At 34.6% G+C, this 21,362-nt stretch overlaps 1 protein-coding gene across 5 annotated transcripts in view; it reads left to right on the top strand.

The window, feature by feature from the left end:
• Window positions 1–21,362, top strand: part of VPS13A (vacuolar protein sorting 13 homolog A) — a 270,889-nt gene that overhangs the window by 169,520 nt on the left and 80,007 nt on the right. For 4 of the 5 annotated variants that reach the window (XM_063081392.1, XM_063081391.1, XM_063081393.1 and 1 more), the window contains exons 46-48: window positions 8,993–9,096; window positions 12,820–13,102; window positions 20,755–21,150. In XM_063081392.1, coding sequence (XP_062937462.1) covers window positions 8,993–9,096; window positions 12,820–13,102; window positions 20,755–21,150 — 783 coding nt within the window. The remainder of the gene's footprint in view (window positions 1–8,992; window positions 9,097–12,819; window positions 13,103–20,754; window positions 21,151–21,362) is intronic. The other variant, XM_063081395.1, reaches the window with a different exon arrangement.

Raw genomic sequence — 21,362 nt, 5'->3', positions numbered from 1 at the left:
CAAGGTGCTGGTGGTGTGCCTGGCCCGGAACTAATTTTTTGTCCTTTGCTTCTAACCCAGGAGAACTTCCTGTCGGGACCAGTACTTGAGCTGTGTGGTTTAGCTAAATTGTTGCTTTGCTGCTGTTTCCCTAGGGAAGGCTTTTTGTGCAGCTCAGGGTTTAATGGTTGGCCTTATAGGTACTTCCGGCTCTCCAGAGACCCGGTGGATCTGTGTTCTGTAGGATCTCTGATCTGGGCCTGAGTTTTTTCATCAAACTGCACCCCATGCAATTCTGCATTCCTGACCAGTCTCCTCCGAGTGGTCCTGTGCTGATTAGGGGGCATATCAGCTATCCTTGCTCTGTCCCAGTGTTCTCCCAGTGGGCCTTTCTCCCCCACCACCTATGCTGCAAACACTTCCCATGGGACGGGCCCTGCGCCGGTCCCTTGCAATGACTCACCGGCCTCTGGGTGTCTCCCTTTTTTCAGCTGTTCTGGCTCCTCGCTCCTGCGTGGGTCCACAGGAACCCTATTAGTGGTCTTGCTGGCCTGGGGGCCACCAAGGCCCTCTTCTCTCCTGCCGCCTCCAAGTAACTCCATCTGAAGGGCACAGCTGCGGCTTCTGCTGGCTCCTGCTCCACGTGCTCATCAGCTCGAGCCTTAAAGCAGCCACAGCCTGAAATACTAAGAGCAGCTTTTTCTTTCTCTCATCATAGTTTCTCCTGCCTTCATGAACTCCATAGATCTCTCCTCCTCTTCTGCTGAGCTTCAGCATCCTGGCTTGGCTGATGTTACATTTTTATAGCTGTAAATTGGTTGATTTGTGGGAGAGAGTGACGCTGTGGACCGTCTATTCTGCCATCTTGGTTGGATCTGGTCTAGAGTTTTAACATTTTCCTTGTGGGAAGGTTTTTAACTACAGTTTCAATTTATTTAATAGATATTGGGCTATTCAGATTTTCTATTTCTTCTAGTTATTCTGTGTCTTTCATGGAACTTGTCCATTTTGTCTAAGTTGGTGTATTTATAGACATTAAATTCATAATATTTTGTTTTAACATATATTAATTTGTAGTGTTGTCACCTTTCTTATTTCTGATATTGGTAATTTGTGTTTTTTAACATTTTTTCCTAATCACTTTGGCTGTGGTATTATCAATTTTATTGATCTTAAAGAATCAACTTTGGTTTTGTTGATTTTTCTCTATTGTTTCTATTTTGTTTTATTGATTTCTACTTTGCTTTCCTCTGGTTACTTTTGGTTTAATTTGCTCTGTTTCTGCTTCTTAAGGTGGTAGCTGAGGTCATTGATATTAAGACTTAGTGTGTCTTCTCATGTAGGTGGTTAGTGCTATAAATTTCCCCTAAGGACTATTCTGGCATCATCTCACAAATTCTGATGTACTGTTTTTTCATATTCATTCAGTTCAGAATGCTTTATAATTTCTCTTTTCATTTTTTTCTTTGATCCATGGCTTATTTAGAATTGTGTTATAGAGAATGTTTACAAATATTTGGGGACTTTACAAGGATCTCTTATTGATTTCCAATTTAATTCTGCTGTGGTCAGAGAAAATACATTGTGTAATTAGCAGCCTTATAAATTTATGGAGAATTGCTTTATGGCCCACAATGTGCTCTATCTTGGTAAATTTTCTATGTACATTTAAAAAAAAATTTATTGAATCATTATTGATTATACGTATTTTGGGGTCCAATGTTGAGATATGTTGATCAAATCAATATTACTAGCATATATTTTGTTACAAATTGTACTTATTCTTTATGCCCCTTGTCCAATCTCTCCCTATCCCCCTCTCCCTCCCAACTCCAATAACCCTAGATTTCTTCTATTCTTTTTTTTTTTTGTCTTTTTCGTGACCGGTACTCAGCCAGTGAGCGCACCGGCCATTCCTGTATAGGATCCGAACCCGCGGCGGGAGCGTCGCTGCGCTCCCAGCGCGCACTCTCCCTAGTGCTCCATGGGCTTGGCCCTCTTCTCTCCTTCTGAAAGAGTAATGGTTACTCTGTTGATTTGTTGTCTAATGATCTGTCCAGTGCTGAGAGGTGTGTTCAGGTTCCCCAATATTATTGTAGAGCAGATGCTTCTTCTGTCACTCTGGAATGGGCTTTGTGGAGAGAGACATCCTCTTATTTTCTTTGGTCTCTGCTGGTGACTCTCCTTGTGTCAATGCACTCCAGTGGCTGACAGACCATCTGCGTGGTGGTTGTGGTGTCTGGCCATTTTCGTGGTAGCCATGGTTATTGTGGTGGCTGTGTTGGGCCACCCACATGGAGGTGATGTTTTTGCATGCTCCTTGGTGCTGGCGGTGTGCCTGCTTGTGTTAGGGTTCTGGTCCCCGGCTCCAACCTCAGGACCCCAGGTGGCCCCGAGGCGCTGGCAGTGTGCCTGGGCTGGAACTAATTTTTTGTCCTTCGCTTACTTCTAAAATGGGGGAACTTCCTGTAGGGACCAGTACTTGAGCTGTGTGGTTTAGCTAAATTGCTGCTTTGCTGCTGATTCCCTGGGGAAGACTTTTTGTGCAGCTCAGGTTTTAATGGTTGACTTTTCAGGTACTTTTGGCTCTCCAGAGACCCGGTGCACCTGAGTTGTGTAGAAACTTGGATCTGGGCCTGAGTCTTTTCATCAAACTGCACCCCATGCAATTCTGTATTCCTGACCAGTCTTCCCTGAGTGGCCCTTTGCTGATTGGGGTGCAGGCCAGCCTCCTTGCTGTGCCCCAGTGTTCCTCCAGTGGGCCCGTCTCCCCTACTGCTCGTGCTGCAGACACTTCCCATGTGTGATGACTCACTGGCCTCTGAGTGGCTCCTTTTTTCAGTTGTTTGGCTCCTTGCTCCTATGTGGGTCCAAGGAAACCCTATTAGTGGTCTTGCTGGCCTGGGGGCCACCAAGGCCCTCTTCTCCTCTGCTGCCTCCAAGCAACTTCATCCGAAGAGCACAGCTGCAGCTTTTGCCGGCTCCTGCTCCTTGCGCTTAGCAGCTCCAGTCTTAAATCGGCCACAGCACCAAATGGTCAGACTGGTTTTTTCTTTCTCTCATCATCGTGTCTTCTCCTGCCTTCATGCACTCCGTAGGCCTCTCCTTCCTCTATGTACATTTGAAAAGAATGTGTATTCTGTTGTTGGCCGGAGTATTCTATAAATTTCAAATAGGTCAGGTTGGCTCATAGTCTTTTTCAAGTCTTTTATTTAGTTATTAATTTTCTTTTTACTTGTTCCATCTCCCACTGACAGAGAGAGGAGTGTTGACATATCCAACTACAACAGTGGATGTGTCTGTTTCACATTCCAGTTCTATCAGTTTCTGTTTCATTTATTTTGATATTGTTATTAGATGCAAAGATGTTTAGGAATATTAATGTCCTTTTGATAATATTGAACCCTTTGTCATTATGAAATGACCTTCTTTATCTTTGGTAATAGTCTGCCCTAAAATCTGCTTTGTTTGATTTTAATGTAGCTACTCTAGCTTTATTTTAGTGTTACTGTTGTATATCTTGTGTGTGTGTGTGTGTGTGTGTGTGTGTGGTATGTCTTTTTTCATTGTTCTTACTTTTTAACCCATTGAAGTATTTATCTTTAAAGTAGAGTTCCTAAAACAAAGAACAAATGGCAATGAATAGAAAACAGTTACAAACGTAGTAGATACTAATTCAGGTATAGATGCTTCTTGACTTATAATGGAGTTACACTTCATTAAACCCATCAAAAATTGAGATAAATAAATAAATAAATAAATAACAAAGTAGGTTTCCCGCTAGCACCGTATAGTTGAATCATGCAACTAAATCTATGCATGATCTAATCTGTAAATCTATATAGCATATAATAGCATATAACCCCAGTTATGAGTCATATGTTTAAATATAAACATTTATATTTAATGTGATTATTGATATGGTTGGGTTTAAATTTACTGTCCTGGGTTTTTGTTTTGTGTTTTCCCTTTGTCTCATTTGTTTTTTGCTTCATTTTCCTCTCTTTCTTTTTTTTTTTTGATTAATTGAGCATTTTTTATTATGATTCCGTTTTAACTCCTTGTTGGCTTATTGGCTGTATCTCTTTATACTACTTTGTCTTGTTTTGTTTTTTAGTGATTGCTTTAGGGCTTTGCCACACTCAACGTTTAACTTATTAGTCTACCTTCAGATAATATTATGCCACTTCATGTATAGTATCGAAACTATAGAGCAGTGTTCTTTTATTTCTCATCTTCTGTATTTTGTATAATTGTGTTCATACATTTTTGCATCTCTATATTAGCCACCCTCAATACATATTATTCCTTCTTTAAATAGTGAATTTATTTTAAATAATTTTTTAAAATAATAAAAATGTTAATATTTACTATCACTTTTTCTGCTTTTATTGATATAGTGTAGATCTCCTGGTGATGAATTCTGTCAGTTTTTATTTCACATTTATGTGTTAAGAGATACTTTCACTGCATATAGAAATCTTAAGTTGGTAGAGTTTTTTACCCCATACTTTTTAGATGTTGTTCTCTCTTGTGGATTACATTGTTTCTGACCAGAAGTCTGCTTTTGTTCTTATCTTTGCTCTTCTAAAAAATGTCTGCTTTTTTCTTTAGCTGCTTTTGAGGGTTTTTTTCCTTTATCATTGGTTTTAAGCAATTTATTTATGATGAATCTTAGTGTAATTGGAGTTTTTATTCAGTTTATTGAATCTGCAGGCTTATAGTTTTCATCTACTTAAAAAAAATTTTTTTGCTGTTGTTTCTTCAAATATTTTTTCTGTCTTTTCCCTCTACTCTGTCCTTCAGGGATGAGTTAGGTGTATATTGAGGTCTTTGAACTTGTGCCGCAGCTTGATAATGCTTTATTCATTTTTCCTTTCGGCTTTCTTTTTCCCCTCTGTGTTTGTTTTGATAGTTTATATTGTTATGTCTTCAGTTTCACTTTTCTTTTTCAGTAGACACTTTTCTTTTTCTGTTGTTAATCCCATCCAATGTATATTTCCCTCTAGAAGTTCAGTTTGGATTTTTTGTTTTTATATTTACCATTGTTTCAACTTAAAATCCTCAGTCTTTCCTCAGACTTTCTGACCATACTGAATATAGTTACAATAAATGTTTTAATATCTTTGTCTACTAATTTTGTGATGTGTGTCATTACTGGTTTGTTTCTTTTATTGATGTTTCTTTTCATTATGGGTCATTTTTTCATTCTTTTAGTGTGCCTGGTAATTTCTTATTGGGTGCTTAGACTTGTTAATTTTTCCTTATTGGGTGTTTTATTTATATTTGGATTTTTCTTTTTTTTAAATGTATTCTTGAACTTTATTATGCAACACAGTTATGTTAGTTAGAAACTCATCCTTTTAGTGCTTGTTTTTAAACTTCTAGGTGGTACCTGAGTAGTCTTTAGTTTAGGACTGTATTTATATTTGCCCCACTAGTGAGGCACAATACCCAATACCTCTTGCACTATACAAGGTTTTACCACTTTGGCTGGTGGGAAAAGGAACTATGTGTTAGCACCAGAGATTTTTCAGCCTGTTGTTTTTAGCTGAATCTCTGCTGAGCTTTACATAGTTTACACATGTGCTGCTGATCTGTATTCACCTGTAGTTTTGGTGGGGAAGGAGCATCTCTTGATTCTCAGGAATTCCCTCTCTGAGCAACTCTTGCCTCTCTCCATGCAGATCTCCCTTCTCCTGTACATTGTGTTGTGGCCTCCCCAAATGTTCAGTTTTGTCTCTTCAGCTCACACAGACTGTGCACCGTTTGGCTTTCCTCTCCTCGTACAGCAGACTAGAAACTCTCTAGGAAGCAAGCTGGGTAATCATAGGGCTTATCTTGTTTTATTTGTTTTTTGTTTTTGTTTTTTCTTGTGCTGCCTTTTGCCCAATGTCTGAAAACCGTTGCTTAATGTTTATTGTTTGCTTTTAGTTTTTTTCCCCTACTTTTTAGTTATTTAGGGTAGGAAGTTATATCCAATCCCTGCATGGCCAAAAATAAATTCCTTCTCTGTCATTTTCAATTTGCAATTAACTATTTTGAAAGGTGACTATCGGCTGTGCTCATTAATATTAATTTTGAATTTCTTATAGGTACTATTAATAGAAATGAAAATATTTCTTTTACTTCAGATATGAAGAGCAAACACTTATTCTAGAAATAAAAATATAGCGCAGTTAAGATTATCCATTTATCAAATTCTTGGTTGTCACTCAGTGAGTTTTGTATGTTTGTATGGTTTTTAAAAAATAGATTTTTGTAAGATGTAGAAAAATTATAATAAGAAAATGGTTTTAGTAATAACCAGTTTGTCATTATCCATCCCAAATGTAAATATAAATGTTTGGAGGTTTATCTGATAATATATATTTATCATAATAATACTGCCTTTTTGTGTCAGCTGCTCATTGGATGAGATACTCTCCATTCTTTCATCTAATATTTGAAGAGATCATGTGTATAGTATCAATTGTCTGTCTTATATGTGAGGAAACTAAAGTCCTAAGAAGTTACTTAACCAAGATATCTTTTTATTTAGTATTTCTAAGAAAGCATATTGGAATGCAAGTGACTGAGAAGTGATTGTTTTGGAGCGATGACCTTAAAAAGACTAATTTATCTAAAATACATCTACTAGCTACTTACAACATTTTGTTGGTTGTAATTTACCTATGACCCCTCGTGACAGACCAACCAGTCGAGATCTCCAGGTTATTATTGATATTTTTAGTATCAATAAAGGTTAAAGAAAAGCTGCGTGTCTGTGAGGGATTAGTTAAGTACTCTACAGAACCATTGCAGCTTAGAAAGAATTCTTAATGACATGGGTAAATGTTCAGAACATTGAGGGAGGAAGGTCACACAACTGCATGTATAGAACCTATAATCTTGTTTTGAAAAATAGGATGTTTTTGTTTGTGTACAGATAAGCAAAAGACTTTAGAAATAATCACCAAAAAATTCTTCATTGATAATAATGATTTGTACTTTCCTTCTTGTATTTTTAAACGTTCTGGTATATGAGTTTACTACTCTTGGTAGTCAGGAAAAAAGGTATTAGAAAAATAATTTGCCCAAGGTCACACAGCTAGTAAGTATCAGTGCTAGAATTTATTTCATTTTAACATTGATGTTCATTCTACTATTACACTGTTGTGTGGTCATAAACTTTAGGAATTGTCCCAGCAGTATAGCTTAGCTGCATCGTGCTTTTATAGAGATAGTTGCTTTTTCCCCTCACCATCCCTCTGCCGCCTTGGTCTCCCCAGGCTTATTCCCATTCCTTTTTCCAAACGTTGGTCTTGTCTCCAATTTCAAATCACCAGTTTATTCTCTGCTTCCAACCAATTTTTTCCACACTAAATTTGGAAGACAAAGGAAGGAGAATCAAACTTCACATTCCAAACAAGCACTATTGAGGAGCATGTATGTCTTACTAGCTTCCATTTACATCATTCATAAGTTGAATGTAGAATGTATTGGAAATTATATATATAATCAGAAAAAAATTTGATTGTAACACTTGTACCTAATGTCTGGTGTTTGAATGCTGTGAACATTGATTATTGGTTTGATATGAATTCCATTCTTTAGAAACATGATTCATTTCTATTTTTTATTTTGAGAATTTTATTATAATACCGACCTCCTTATCCACACCATGGAGTGTAACAAATGTTAACATATAAAAATTTTTGCTTCAAATTAAAAAGAAAAAGAAAAAAGAGACAGCTGAAATTGAAGTCAACTATTTTGTTTCCCTCTTAGTCCACATTTCCTCCTTCCTTCTTCCTAGAAGAAATATCAGTTTGATAATATGGTGTATATAGTTCAGTCCCATATTTTTAAACCTACTATGACGTGCATCTGTAAAATATGTACTATGTTGTGTTTTAGTGTCTTATGTAAATGTTACACTGCTTACCTTATTTTGCTGTTTTCTGTTTTCATACATTTTACTTGGGGTAATATCATATATCGATACATAGAGATTATTATTTTAATTGCTGCAGTGTATTCTATTACATAAATATACTAATTTTAAGAAACTTTTCTTAATAATTGCTGTTTATAAGGTTGTTTCCATTTTTTAAATAATAAATCAATGCTGTAGTGAACATGAATGTCTTTTGGTGCATATGTATAAATATTTAGGTATGGAACTAGAAGCAGAATTGCTACGTCTTTTTTTTTAGGTGTATTTTTCATTTTTGTTAAGTTTTTGCCATATTATCCTCCAAGGTTATTTTATCAATTTACATTCTGCCAGCATTGTATGAGTTCTTGTTACATCATTTTCAACTGTTGATATTACAAGGCTTCTAATTTTTTGCCTGTCTGTTGGTATGAAAAGATATCTTATGATTTTAATTTGCATTTTCTTCATTACTAGGAACATTGAGCATCTTTTCATCAGTTTATTGGTTATTTAGTTTTTCTGTTCTGTGAAGCATCTGCTTATATTCTCCCATTTTCCTCTTGATTGAAATATTATTAATGATTTTTAGGATTTTTGTGCGTGTACTGGTTATAATCCTTTGTTAAATATATTACAGACATTTCCCAGCCTGTGACTTATTTTTCACTTTTGTTATATAAATATTTACAATTTTGATATATTTTTTCTATGATTTTTTTCAACTATTTTTGTCTAAATAAAAACATGTCTCTAAACAGATTAGTCCCTATGCCAAGGCTAAGAAGATATCTTATTTTCCTCTAGGATATTTAAAGTTTTGTTTTTGAGATTCTTTTTCTGTAAAACTGTGGAAACTTCCCCTGTACTTTTTAGGATAAATATAAGTTTGTTTTGTTCCTGACTTATCAGAACGAGGAATATTGCCTGCCTGATAGTTCCTTTGTTAGGATATTTAGACAGACGTGTTTTTCTAAATGTCTTTAGATTCTCCTCCCCCCTTTAATTAATTAATTAATAATTATTATTTTTATATTCTAATATGTTAGATTCTTAGATTAATGATACTAATTATTATTTGTTTTTCTTTCCCAGATTAGAAATCATTTTTCAGTCCCACTCTCTGTTTATGAAGGGGACACTTTATTGGGAACTGCTTCACCTGAAAATGAATTCAACATACCATTAGAATCTTACCGGTGATTTTGTTTTCTTTATCTTTTTGTTTGCTCCAATGTCTCTTATAGAATTTTTAGTTTCTGATTCTGTATGGAAGAATAATCAAAAATAATTTTTTTGAATTATCAAACTTTGATCAAATTTACCTTGTTAATGTCTCATCTAATTTATTTAGGTTTCAAGGACTTAAATGGTTCTTTTAAAAATGAAATATTATTTAATTTAATGTACTTAATTTATACCATGTGAAGTATTTATGCTTTTACTAGTAAATACAGTCATTACATGCTTGCAATATAATCATCATAATCGTATATGTTCATGAGTTTTAAAAATGTCTAATAGAGAATCATTGGTGGTTTCTGGATTTACATACGTTATTATGAAATGATTTTTACTTTTCAAAGGTTTCATAATAGAATTTTTCTTGAAATTCCTTTAGAAGACAGAATATTTTATCGTTTTATGTACGTATTTATCTGTTGTTCAGGGAGGGATAGAGTTGTACACAGAAATATATAGTGTATTAATCTTAAATATTTAAAGTTATTGGATTAAACTTGATATGAAATATGTTTTAAGAAAAGATCATTAAAATTATAGCAAAATACTAATGATGATCTAGCTTTATAATTCTAGATTTAACATTATAACAAATAAATATTGTGTAGGGTATTTAATCCAGAATTGAAAATAAATCTTCTGTGGAGAATAAAACTTTCACCAGAATTAAGCATTGTAGTTTGTTTGAATACCATTTTAAAACACACATTTTTAATACCATTTCAGAACACACAGTGGAAATAATCACTTACCCCAGTGTCACAGAAGGATAGAGACAAAACTACAAGCAGTGCTTAACTGTCCCCTACCTCTGTGAATTCTGATCCACATCTAGCAGTTCAAGATGGGTTCCTAATGCTTTGAAAACAGTCTATCAGTTTGAGGCATATATTTTCACATGTATAGACCTGTAAACTCTAATGAGTGTTTTATTGCTTAGTTCAAATTTGCTGAGGCAAAGAATCATATTGTTGAAGGAACAACAAAAAAACACTGTAGTTGTTTACAATATCTGACCCTGTTCTAGAGAGGATTTTGGGTGGGTTACAAGACTAGATTAAATTAAAGATAGCATGTAAGATACGTTTAAAACTTTTTGTGAGGAACTTCCAATTATTTTCTTCTTGGATAATAAAGGTTAAGGGCAATCTGCTTTTTAAAAAAAATTCTGCTATGTATTTTGTTACTCTGTCCTTAGTAAAGAGAACAGTGTCTTTATACTTCTTCCTGCAAGGCCAAGTATTAATTTGTTACATGGCAGTTAATCCATCTTAATTAGAATTATTAGTGACTAACGAGCTTGGATTTTACATTAGGTACTCTTTTAATCCAATGCTTAGATATAGTTGCACTTATATTTAAGATATGAGGTCTTAAATTAACAAATGGTATCTTTCTCCATAGAATTTAAATATACTGATTATTAAATTTAATTCAACAAATATTTGTCAAATGTTTTGTTTTGGGTGAGCTGCTTTAGGATACCATGGTAAGTTAGATGTGTTTATTGCCATCAAGAGATGGCATAATACAATCATGTGTTGCTTAACAACAGGGGTACATTCTGAGAAATGCTTTGTTAGATGATTTCATTGTTATGCAGACATTGTACTGTGTACTTACAGAAACCTAGACGGTACATACTTAGGCCATATGGTATAGCCACTGTCATGTATGTGGTGTGTTGTTGACTAAAACATCGTTATGTGGCACATGAATGTATTATGTAAATACAAAAAGTAGGAAACAGTGGGTTGTAGAAAATTACAAAAAGTGTTATAGTTGCAGAATATTGTGGAAAACAAGGAAGGGATCAATGACTCATGAGTAAGGTACATGAAGTACAGGTAACAAAGTACAGTAATGTGAAGATTAGATGGGGAGAGCAAAGTAAGTGGAAAGAATTGAATATACAAAAATAAGGAGGCGTGAAAGCATAAAGTGTAGAGTGCATGCTGGAAGAATAAATTTGGAGGATAGTTGAAGTTCACATTTAGGTAGTTGCTCCCTCATTTTCTTGCTCCCATAGTTTAAAGTTTTATCTTCATCTATTTTTTCCTTCCTGTCTCAAACTTTTGATGTTCTTCTGTTTCAAGACCATTCATTGTACCATCTGTTTTCCTTTAGTACCTACTGCCGTTGATTATCTTTCTGTCCTGTTTTCTCCTCCTTGATCATTTCTTTAACTTTCCTTTAACCTTGTATATTTCTCTAACTCGGTCTTCTCTTCAGAACACAGCTTCTAGGGAAAATTGTCACATTTACAAAAGATCCTGCATTCTGTCTAGAAAGAATTGACCACATGCCCCCTGTCTAATCTATACATGTTTTTTGGTACCAGTTACAGTGCAGTTATCTTTTAATATTACATTTCCCACCTGATTGTGATCTCTTTGAGAGTAAATAATGTCTTGAGTCATTTGTGCATTTTCAGTTTTGCCTTCTCATTGGTATGTAATGGGTCCAATAAATGTTTTGATAAACAGGATGAGTGTACTGGCATTAATTTGGAGAAAATTAAGTTTTTATCTTTAAGTATTAGAAGTAAGAATGGAAAGTAGAATGAAAATTATAGAGAGAATGTAGAAATAGAATAGGCTAAATCTGTTAATTGGTTTCGAAAATAATTGTGCAAGTGAGTGAGGGTAGAAGAAAGAATTTAATATTTCAGAGTTCAGAGTGCCAGTAGCTGGAAGTCACTGAAAAAGAACACTCAGAGAAGTGGGCATGGAGGATTCAATGTTCAGTATAGCAAACTTAAGATGCCATCAGACATCATTTACAGAAAATGTAGTAGATATTTAAAATTTTAGGACTAGAGCTTAGGAAAACAATCCGAGTAGCGATAGTTTTGACAGGTGTTCATCTGTAAGGGATAGTATCACAACCATAGCTAACTAAGTTCTACAAATATAAGAATATTTCTTAAGTATTATTCTCAGACACAGCTTAGGATAAAATATTATTAAGCCTAAAATAGTGTTGAAATATAAACAAAGCATGTGATATTCAAATTTAAAAGTTAATCATATGTGACGCCCAGTGATTTTGTCACCATTTTCTGCTAACCACTTCTCTACATCTATACCCCACATTTCAATAAAGCTAAGTATCTATTGAAAGCTTTCATGTGATTAACTTTGGAAAGCTTGTTGTTATTTTTTTTTTTTTGATAAAAATATTTTTTTAGTTCGTGAACTGTCATGACATTTACTTCCTGTTAGGGCCACGTAGCCAGGAAAGCCAAATTCTTTCAGTTAAATGTACAAGTTCCAGGTAGTTGTATGTTGTTGGAATATATGACTGATACGACTATATATTTTCTTTAAGAAATCAGTTATTATCTTGTAAATGTATTTTTAAGATATTAAGTTTGTAAGAAAAATATTCTTTTTAAGAGACAAATAACTTGGTTAGTTTCCAGAATGTTAGGATGGTAGCTATTTATTTATCTTACCTATGTCCAAAAGTATGAAAATATAAAAATTTATTACAGTTTTATGGAGGGAGGTAATTTTAGTCTAAAACTGTAAGCATATAATTTAATATGAGGTACTTGAAAAAGTTTGTGGAAAAATAGAATTAAAAGATAATACAAATTTTTCCATGAACTTTTTGAAGACCCCTCGCATGTTTTCTTTTAAAGCATTTTAAACTGTATTGCTTAATCTTTTATGCAGATCGCTCCTTTTTCTGAAGCCAGAAGGCAAGGATTATCAAATGTGTGAAGGAATTGATTTTGAAGAAATTATAAAAAACGAAGGAGCACTTATAAGGAAGAAATGTACATCTATAAACCCTTCTAGGAAATCATTTCTTATTAATATTGTCCCAGAGAAAGATAATTTGACATCTCTGTCAGTGTATTCGGAAGATGGTTGGGACTTACCATACATAATGCATTTGTGGCCACCTATCTTACTCCAAAATCTTCTTCCATATAAAATTGCTTATTATGTGGAGGTATGCTGGAATTTTTTTTTTTAATACCTTTCTGTCTTTGATTTTGTCCCTTTTAGTTATTTAAAAATATGAACATTAAAAAATGTTTTAAAATTCTAATAAAAATTATAGTACTGTAAAGAATAGGTAGTTCAGGTACTCTTCAAATGGAAAAGAAATATTTCAATCATATTGTATAAAAAGATAATTTAAAAGAAAATGTTTTCCACTGATTTACCTTAGAAATATGACCACTAAGCTGAATATAAATTATATGCACAAGTGTTATATGCCATTTAAGAACTAACTTTGAAAGTAATACATATTCTTCTTAGAAAATTTAGAAAATAGAGTTAATAAAATTGCCTATAATCACACTGGTCATCTGAAGATATCACTTCAGTTTTAGAAGATATATTTTTCATTCTTTTCCATGAATGTGTACTTCATAGATCATATATTTAAAAGACAGATGCTAACTTTTTCATTTTAAATTTTATTTGCTTATTTATTTATTTATTTTTGGTGGCTTGGCTGGTACAGGGATCAATCCCTGGACCTTGGTGTTATCACCACCATACTCTAACCAACTGAGCTAATCGACCAGCTGATACTATTGAAAAAAGTATGAGAATTACTATTGAAATAACATTCAAGTACTGGACTTAAATGGGAAAAAAAAAAAAAAAAAAAGCCTGCCACATTACTTCATATTATTTTAAAATAATTCTCTTAAAGGATTGTATGCTCTATAAACGTGCTTTTTCTCTTAATACTCTTTGTTTTAACAGATTAAGACCAGTTCTCTTCTGTTGTTTTAACAGAGGAATCTCTCCATTTTATGTAAATTCCATTTGCTTATCAAATGAAGGAAAATAGTTCTTTATTGTAGTCTATTAATTGCACATTTATTTTACTTTGGGAATTACTGTATGTTCACACTTTTTTTTTTAATGCATAACATTTATTTGATTAAATAAAGTTTTACTTAGCACAGGAGCCTTCAGAATAAAGAACCAAAGACCCAAGAAATAACTGTCCATTTTTATGCTTTTAAAAAAAATTTGAAACTTAATTGATTGCACAATCTGTGGGGTACAGAATTGAGTATCAGTACCTGTGTGCAATATGTGATGCTCAAAACAGGATGATTAGTATATTCAGCATTACACAATGTGGTAGTTTTTTGTGGCCCTTTGCCAATTTCTCACTAACGCCTCTCCTCTTTGCCTTTTCTCACCTCTCGTGGCCTTGGTTCTGTTCTCTCCTTTAGAAAGTTAAATGAATTTTTGTGATTGTTGTATTTTTCTTTCTTATTTTAAATTAATTTGTTTATTTTTTTAGTTCCCACTTATGAGTAAGGACATGCAGTGTTTCTGTTTCTGTGCTGGCTTATTTCACTTCACATAATTTTCTCTAAGTTCATTCATGTTGCTGCAAATGGCAGAATTTCATTCCTTTTTATGGCAGAATAGTATTCTATCGTATATATATGCACCACATTTTCCTCATCAAGCCATCCTTTGACAGACATTTAGGTTGGTTTCAAATCTTAGCTGTTGTAAATGGAGGTGCAGTAAACATGGGGACGCAGGTATCCCTTTGACATGATGATTTCCATTCTTTTAGGTATACACCTAAAAGAATACAGCATGGGATTGCTGGATCGTATGGCCGTTCTATCCGTAGTTGTCTGAGGAAACTCCATACTGTTTTCCATAATGGCTGCACTAATTTACAGTCCCACCAACAGTACAGGAGAGTTCCCCTTTCTCTTCATTGTCCCCAGCATTCATTGTTCTCAGTCTTTTTGATAATAGCCAGTCTAACTGAGGTGAGATGATACTTCAATGTGGTTTTGGTTTGCATCTCCCTGATTCTTTGTGATATTGAGCATTTTCTCATGTGGCTGTTGACCATTTGTATGTCTTCCTTTGAGAAATGCCTGTTCAGCTCCTTTGCCCAATTTTTAATCAGGCAACTTGTTTTTTTTACTGTTAAGTCATTTGAATTCTTTGTATATTCTAGATATTCATCCCTTGTCAGATGCATAGTTTGCAAATATTTTCTTTCATTCTGTAGGTTGTCTTCTCACTGTTAGTTGTTTCTTTTGCTGTGCGGAAGGTTTCTAATTTAATATAATCCCATTTGTTTATTTTTTCTTTTGTTGCCTGTTCTTTTGGGGTCTTATTCATAAAGTCTTTTGTCCAGTCCTGCTTCCTGAAGTGTTTCCCCTATGTTTTGTTTTAAGAGTTTCATAGTTACAGGTCTTATAATAAGTCTTTAGTCCATTTTGAGTTTATTTGGGTATAAGGTGAGAGGTACAGGCCTAGTTTCATTCTTCTACATATGGATGTCCAGTTTTCCCAGAAGCATTTATTGAAGAGGTGGTCTTTTCCCTGATGCATGTTCTTGGTGCCTTTGTCAAAGATCAGTTTGCTCTAAGTATGTGGGTTGATTTCTGGGTTCTCTATTCTTTTCCATTGCTCTGAGTGTCTGTTTTTATGCCAGTATCATGTTACTTCAGTTACAATTGCTCTGTAGTCTGATTTGGAATCAGGTAGTGTTATGCCCTCGAGCTTTATTTTTTTTTGTTGTTCAGGATTGCTTTGGCTGTTATGGGGTCTTTTGTTCTTCCATATGATGTTTGACATGGGTATGTTTAACTAACCTTGCATCCCTGGAATGAATCCCACTTGATCATGCTATATACTTTTTTTTTTTTTTTTTGATGTGTTGCTCTATTCTAATAATTCTAACAAATTATTTGTTAATAATTTGTTGATGATTTTTGCATCTGTGTTCAGCAAAGATATTGTCCTCTAGTTTTCTTTTGTTGTATCTTTGTCTGGTTTTGTATCAGGCTGAAGCTGGCCTCATAGAATGAGTTTGGGAGAAAGGTCTCTGTTTCAGTTTTTTGGAAAGTTTGAAGAGAATTGCTATTCCACTATAAAAGTTTGGTAGAATTCAGCAGTAAAGCCATGTGGTCCTGGGCTTTTCTTTGTTGGGAGATTGCTGATTACTTGCTTCAGTCTCACTACTTGTTATTAGTCTGTTCAGGTTTTCTGTTTCTTCTTGGTTCAGTCTTGGTAGTTTGTATGTGTTCAGAAATGTATTTTATTTCCTCTAGGTTTTCCAATTTATTGATGTATAATTGTATAGTCTCTAATGATTCTTTGTATTTCTGTGGTATCAATTGTAATGCCTTCTTATTCATTTCTGAATTTTATTATTCAGGTCTTTTCTCTGGTTTTTTTAATTAGCCTAGCTAATGGTTGGTCTGTTTTGTTTGTCTTCTTGAAAAAACAGCTTTTTGTTTCATTGATCTTTTGTATCATTTTGGGGGGTCTGTATTTCATTTAGGTCTGCTCTGATCTTAATTCTTTCTTTCTGTCTACTAATTTTGGAATTGGCTTTTTCGTGTTTTTCTAGTTCTTTGATGTATATAGCATTAGGTTGTTTATTCTCTTCTTTTGTTACAAGAGTTTATTGCAGTAAACTTCCCTCTTAGTATTGCTTTTGCAGTATTCCAAAGGTTTTGATATGATGTGTCTTTATTTTCATTAATTTCAACAATTTTTTTGATTTTCTGTTTGATTTCTTCTTGGACTTATCAGTCATTCATGTTGTTTAATTTTCACATATTTGTATAGTTTCTAGTGTTTCACCTGTTATTCATTTCTAGTTTTAATCCGTTGTGGTCTGAAAGATACTTGAAATGATTTCAGTTTTTAAAAATTTGTTGAGACTTGATTTGTGACCTAACATGTGGTCTATCCTTGAGAATGTTCCATGTGCTGATGAGAAGAATGTATATTCTGTAGTTGTTTAATGAACTGTTCTGTAAATATCTGCCAAGTCCAATTTGGTCTAAAGTGTAGTTTAAATCCTATATTTTTCTGTTGATTTTGTTGCTTAGATGATCTGTCCAGTAATATTTGGGGTGTCCAGGTCCCCAAATATTATTGTCTTGGGATCTGTCTCTTTCTTTAGTTTTAATAATGTTTGCTTAATATATTTGGGTGCTGGAGTGTTGGATACATATGTATTTATGGTCATGTCTTCTTGCTGGATAGATCCCTTTATCATTATATAATGGCCTTTTTTGTCTCTCTTTATGGTTTTTGGTTTAAAATATGTTTTATCCAGTATAAGAATAGTTATTCCACTTTTGATTTCCATTTGCATGGTGTATCTTTTTCCATCCCTTCACTGTTAGTCTGTACGTGTCTTTACAGGTGAGGTGAATCTCTTGTAGACAGCATATAGTTGGGTCTAGCTTTTTAATCTAGTCAGTCAGTCTGTATCTTTTGATTGGGGTGATTTAATCCATTAACATTTGGGGCTGTTCTTGAAAGGTATTGTCTTACTCATGGCATTGTATCAATTTTCATTTGGATGTTTTAAATATCTTTTGTTCCTTCCTTCCCCTTTTATTGTTTGTCTTTGATGTTTGTTGTTTTTTTGAGGTGATAAAATATAGTTTCTTTCTTTTTATCATTTGCATTTTTGTTCTACCAGTGGGTTTTGTTCTTTCTTATGTATTCATGGTAGTGATTATCATTTTTGGATTCCAGATGCAGGACTCCCTTGACAATTTCTTGTAGGGCTGGTCGTTTGGTGGTGAACTCCTGCAGTTTTTGTCTGTCTGAGAAATACACTATTTCTCCTTCATTTCTGAAGTATTGCCTTGCTGGGTATAGTATTCTTGGCTGGCAGTTTTTTTCTTTTAGTATTTTGAATATATCATCCCATTTTCTTCTGGCCTGTAGAGTTTCTGTTGAGAAATCTGCTGTTAGTCTGATGGGTTAGGATTCTCTCTTTGTCTTTGAGTTGTGCCAGTTTGACTATAATGTGTCTCAGAGAGGACCTTTTTGAATTGAATCTGTTTGGGTATCTTTGAGCCTCCTGGATCTGAAGTTCTTTGTCTCTCTCTATATCTGGGAAATTTTCCTCTATTCAGATGTTTGTGTGCTTAAGGTTGTCTACTAACTCTCTTAGATTTTCTTAATTTTTAAAAATTCTTCTCCCTCCCCTTTTTTTTGTCCACCTGGGCTATTTTGAAAAGACTGTCTTCAAGATCAGAAATTCTTTCTTCTGCTTACTTAGTCTGCTGCTTAAGCTCTCAGTTACGTTTTTTATTTCATTGAAGGAATCCTTCACCTCCAGAAGTTCTACTACATGCTTTTTTAAGGTATTAATCTCTTTGTAAATTTTCTTCTTCATATCCCAGATAGTTTTTCTCATTTCGTGTGTTGTCTGAGTTTTTGTATCTCATGGAGTATCTTGAAGATTGCTGCTTGGAATTCCTTCTTAGTCATTTCAGGAGTTTCTTGCTTTATGGCGTCTGGTATTGACAATTGTATTCCTTTGGTGGTACTATATTTTCTTTTTTCCCTCTTATTTCTCGTAACTCTGCATTGATGTCTGGTCTTCTTGTAGAACAGTTGCTTCTTCTATTACTCCGGAGTGGCTTTTGAGGAGTTAGATGTGTTTTATATTATTTTATGTTTAGTATTGGTTCCAGGTAGACACAGTAGTGTAGTCACTGTATAGTTACACTGGTAGCATTCATTGTTGGGAGTTAAGTATGCCTCCATGGCCTAGGCACTGTGGCACTTAGTGATTCCTTGAGGAGGTTAGTGACACTTTGTTGTCAAGGACATGGGTGAGTCCCTGAGTTCTTGAGAAAAGTGCCTGGGTGCCCTGTAACTCTTTGGCTGGTTTTGGGTGACCCTGGGTGGTCTTATTGATGCCCTGGCTAGTGTCCTCTGACCCTGATGGGTGCACTGGGATATCCTGGAGCTCCTCAGTTTGAATGGGTGACCCTGGGCATAGTCTATCTTTACTCTTTCCTACAGGCAGAAGTTGCATCTGGGTCCTTGCTTCCCCTAGTTGGAGGATGGGTTGGTGGTGGTTGAGAATTTTCTTCCTTACTCTATTTAGCTATCCTGGGTTTGTGCACTTTCCAGGTGTTCAGCATGTGTTTTTCCACAGATCAAAGCAGTCGCGTGAGTTGCACACATAACTCCCATCCCCAGGTGCACTACTGGAGGGAGCAGCATAATTCCCCTTGTGGTTAAGGCCACTGGGACACAGGTCTGTGCTCACTCACCTCTTTCCCCAGCCTCCACTGGTAACCCTCCTTGCGTCACTGCAGTTGAGTGGTCAGTGGGCCACCTGTACAGCAGTGGTGGCTGCTGCTGTGGCCACAGGCCACACAACAAAAGTAGAAGTAGGCCACCCTTGCAGTGGTTGTGGCAGTGGCTGTGTTGGACCACCCATGTGGTGGCAGTGTCTGTGGCAGCAGTGGGACAGCTGTATGGCACCCTTTGCTTCTGTCAGCCATCAGTGGGGGCTGCCCTTGGCTCCTGAGGTCCCCTTGTTCCTGCCAGCCATTGGCAAGGGCTCACACTTTTCTGATGTTTTCATGGTGGAAAAGTTAACATACTATGGTTTAATAATATCTGATTTTCCATATGGTTGACAGATTATCATAGTGGTTAAGAATTTGCACTTTGCTGTGAGAGAGATTTGAGATTGCATCCTAGCTTTGCCACTCCCTAGCTGTATGTTCTTATTCAGAGTTTAGTGTTTTTCTTAATCTTTTGTCCTAGTCTAATAAAATGGGAATGGTAATAAGACTTGCATGGTTGGGATGTAGGGAAGATCAAATGAGATAGTGAATGTAAGGGACTTAGCACAGTGCCTGAGAGTCACATGGTTGCCATTTACTTACCACTCTAGCACCACAACCATCATTCTTATTTTGTAGAATATTATTTAATATGTAACAAATCAATAACTCACATTATTTTTACTTTAATTGACTTAAAATCTTAAGTTGAGATTCCTATGTTGCAACAACAGGAAGGAACCAGTATAGAGATGCTGGAAGAACTGGTGAGATATTCAGATGCACTGTCTGTTCATATTTCATTCTCATAGATATTTTAATGTGATGCTTTTAGGGATCGCATTCTGTCTGCCGGTTTCCCAAGGATATAACACTTTTTAAAAAGACAGTATAGCTGTAGTACAGAATAGGGTCTAGAGGAGACAAGAGCAGTTAGGAAACTCTTGAACTGAGAGGTCATAGTGACATGAACTAAGGTAATGGAAGTGCAGGTGGAGAGAAATGAACAGTTTTGAGAGCAATGTAAGATATAATATAAACAGTGAATGAAAATGGGGATGAAGAAGTATTAAAAATCAGGAATGGGAGGCAGTAGGTATTGCTTATTTTGGATTACCATCAATTTTCTACATTTTTCATTGTTTTGTAGTTTTCAAAACTAAAATCACTCTGGTGGTGACTTCACAGGAAAAAAAAAAACTAAAATCACTACTGAATAGGATTTTTTGTTGTTTTAATAATTAGTGTTTTATGTTTTTGATCTCCAGTGGAGTTTTACGTTATATTATTTAATCTAATCTTCACAGTTGTCCTTTTAAGTAGGCCATTTGTACCATTCTACAAATATAATTCAAGTCTCAGATTAAATATTTTATAGAAGCTTACTCAGGTGACAGTGTTAGAACTTGAATATAAGTCTTCTCATTCGTTCTAACAGGAATTTTAAAAGCACTTTGTATAGCATTTAGATAAATAGAATTTTGGTGCATATTATTCTGAAAACATTTTGAAATGTATTTTATTTTTTTTGTTACAGGGGATCGAAAATTCCGTTTTTACTCTAAATGAAGGACATTCAGCCCAGATTTGTACTGTACAGTTGGATAAAGCCAAGCTACATTTAAAATTACTTGACTATCTTAATTACGATTGGAAAAGTGAATATCATATAAAACCTAATCAACAAGACATTACTTTCATTAATTTTGCCTGTATTACAGAAATAGAAAAGACTGATTTAGATATTGCTATCCATATGACTTATAATCCTGGTCAGACAGTTGTGGCATTTCATAGTCCTTATTGGATGGTCAATAAAACTGGTCGAATGTTGCAGTACAAAGCAGATGGAATTCATCGAAAGCATCCACCTAATTATAAAAAGCCTGTTCTCTTTTCTTTTCAGCCAAATCACTTTTTTAATAACAATAAGGTATGTAATTGTTTTTTCTTTCACTTTTCTTTAACCATTTGTTACTTTCTTTTAGTTTTTAGGGTTCTAAAAAATAAGATATGAAACAGGTAGAAATAATATTTGGTAAATATTTGAGGCTAAAAAAGGATAATTTAATTTGGAAAAGTGTAGTAGATTAACAGTATAATATTTAATTTATGCTAAAAAGTAAAAAATTATCGTTTTAAGCT

Source organism: Cynocephalus volans, chromosome 16, assembly GCF_027409185.1.
Source record: "Cynocephalus volans isolate mCynVol1 chromosome 16, mCynVol1.pri, whole genome shotgun sequence".
Classification (NCBI taxonomy): domain Eukaryota; kingdom Metazoa; phylum Chordata; class Mammalia; order Dermoptera; family Cynocephalidae; genus Cynocephalus; species Cynocephalus volans.
This window is presented reverse-complemented; position numbering and strand designations above follow the sequence as displayed.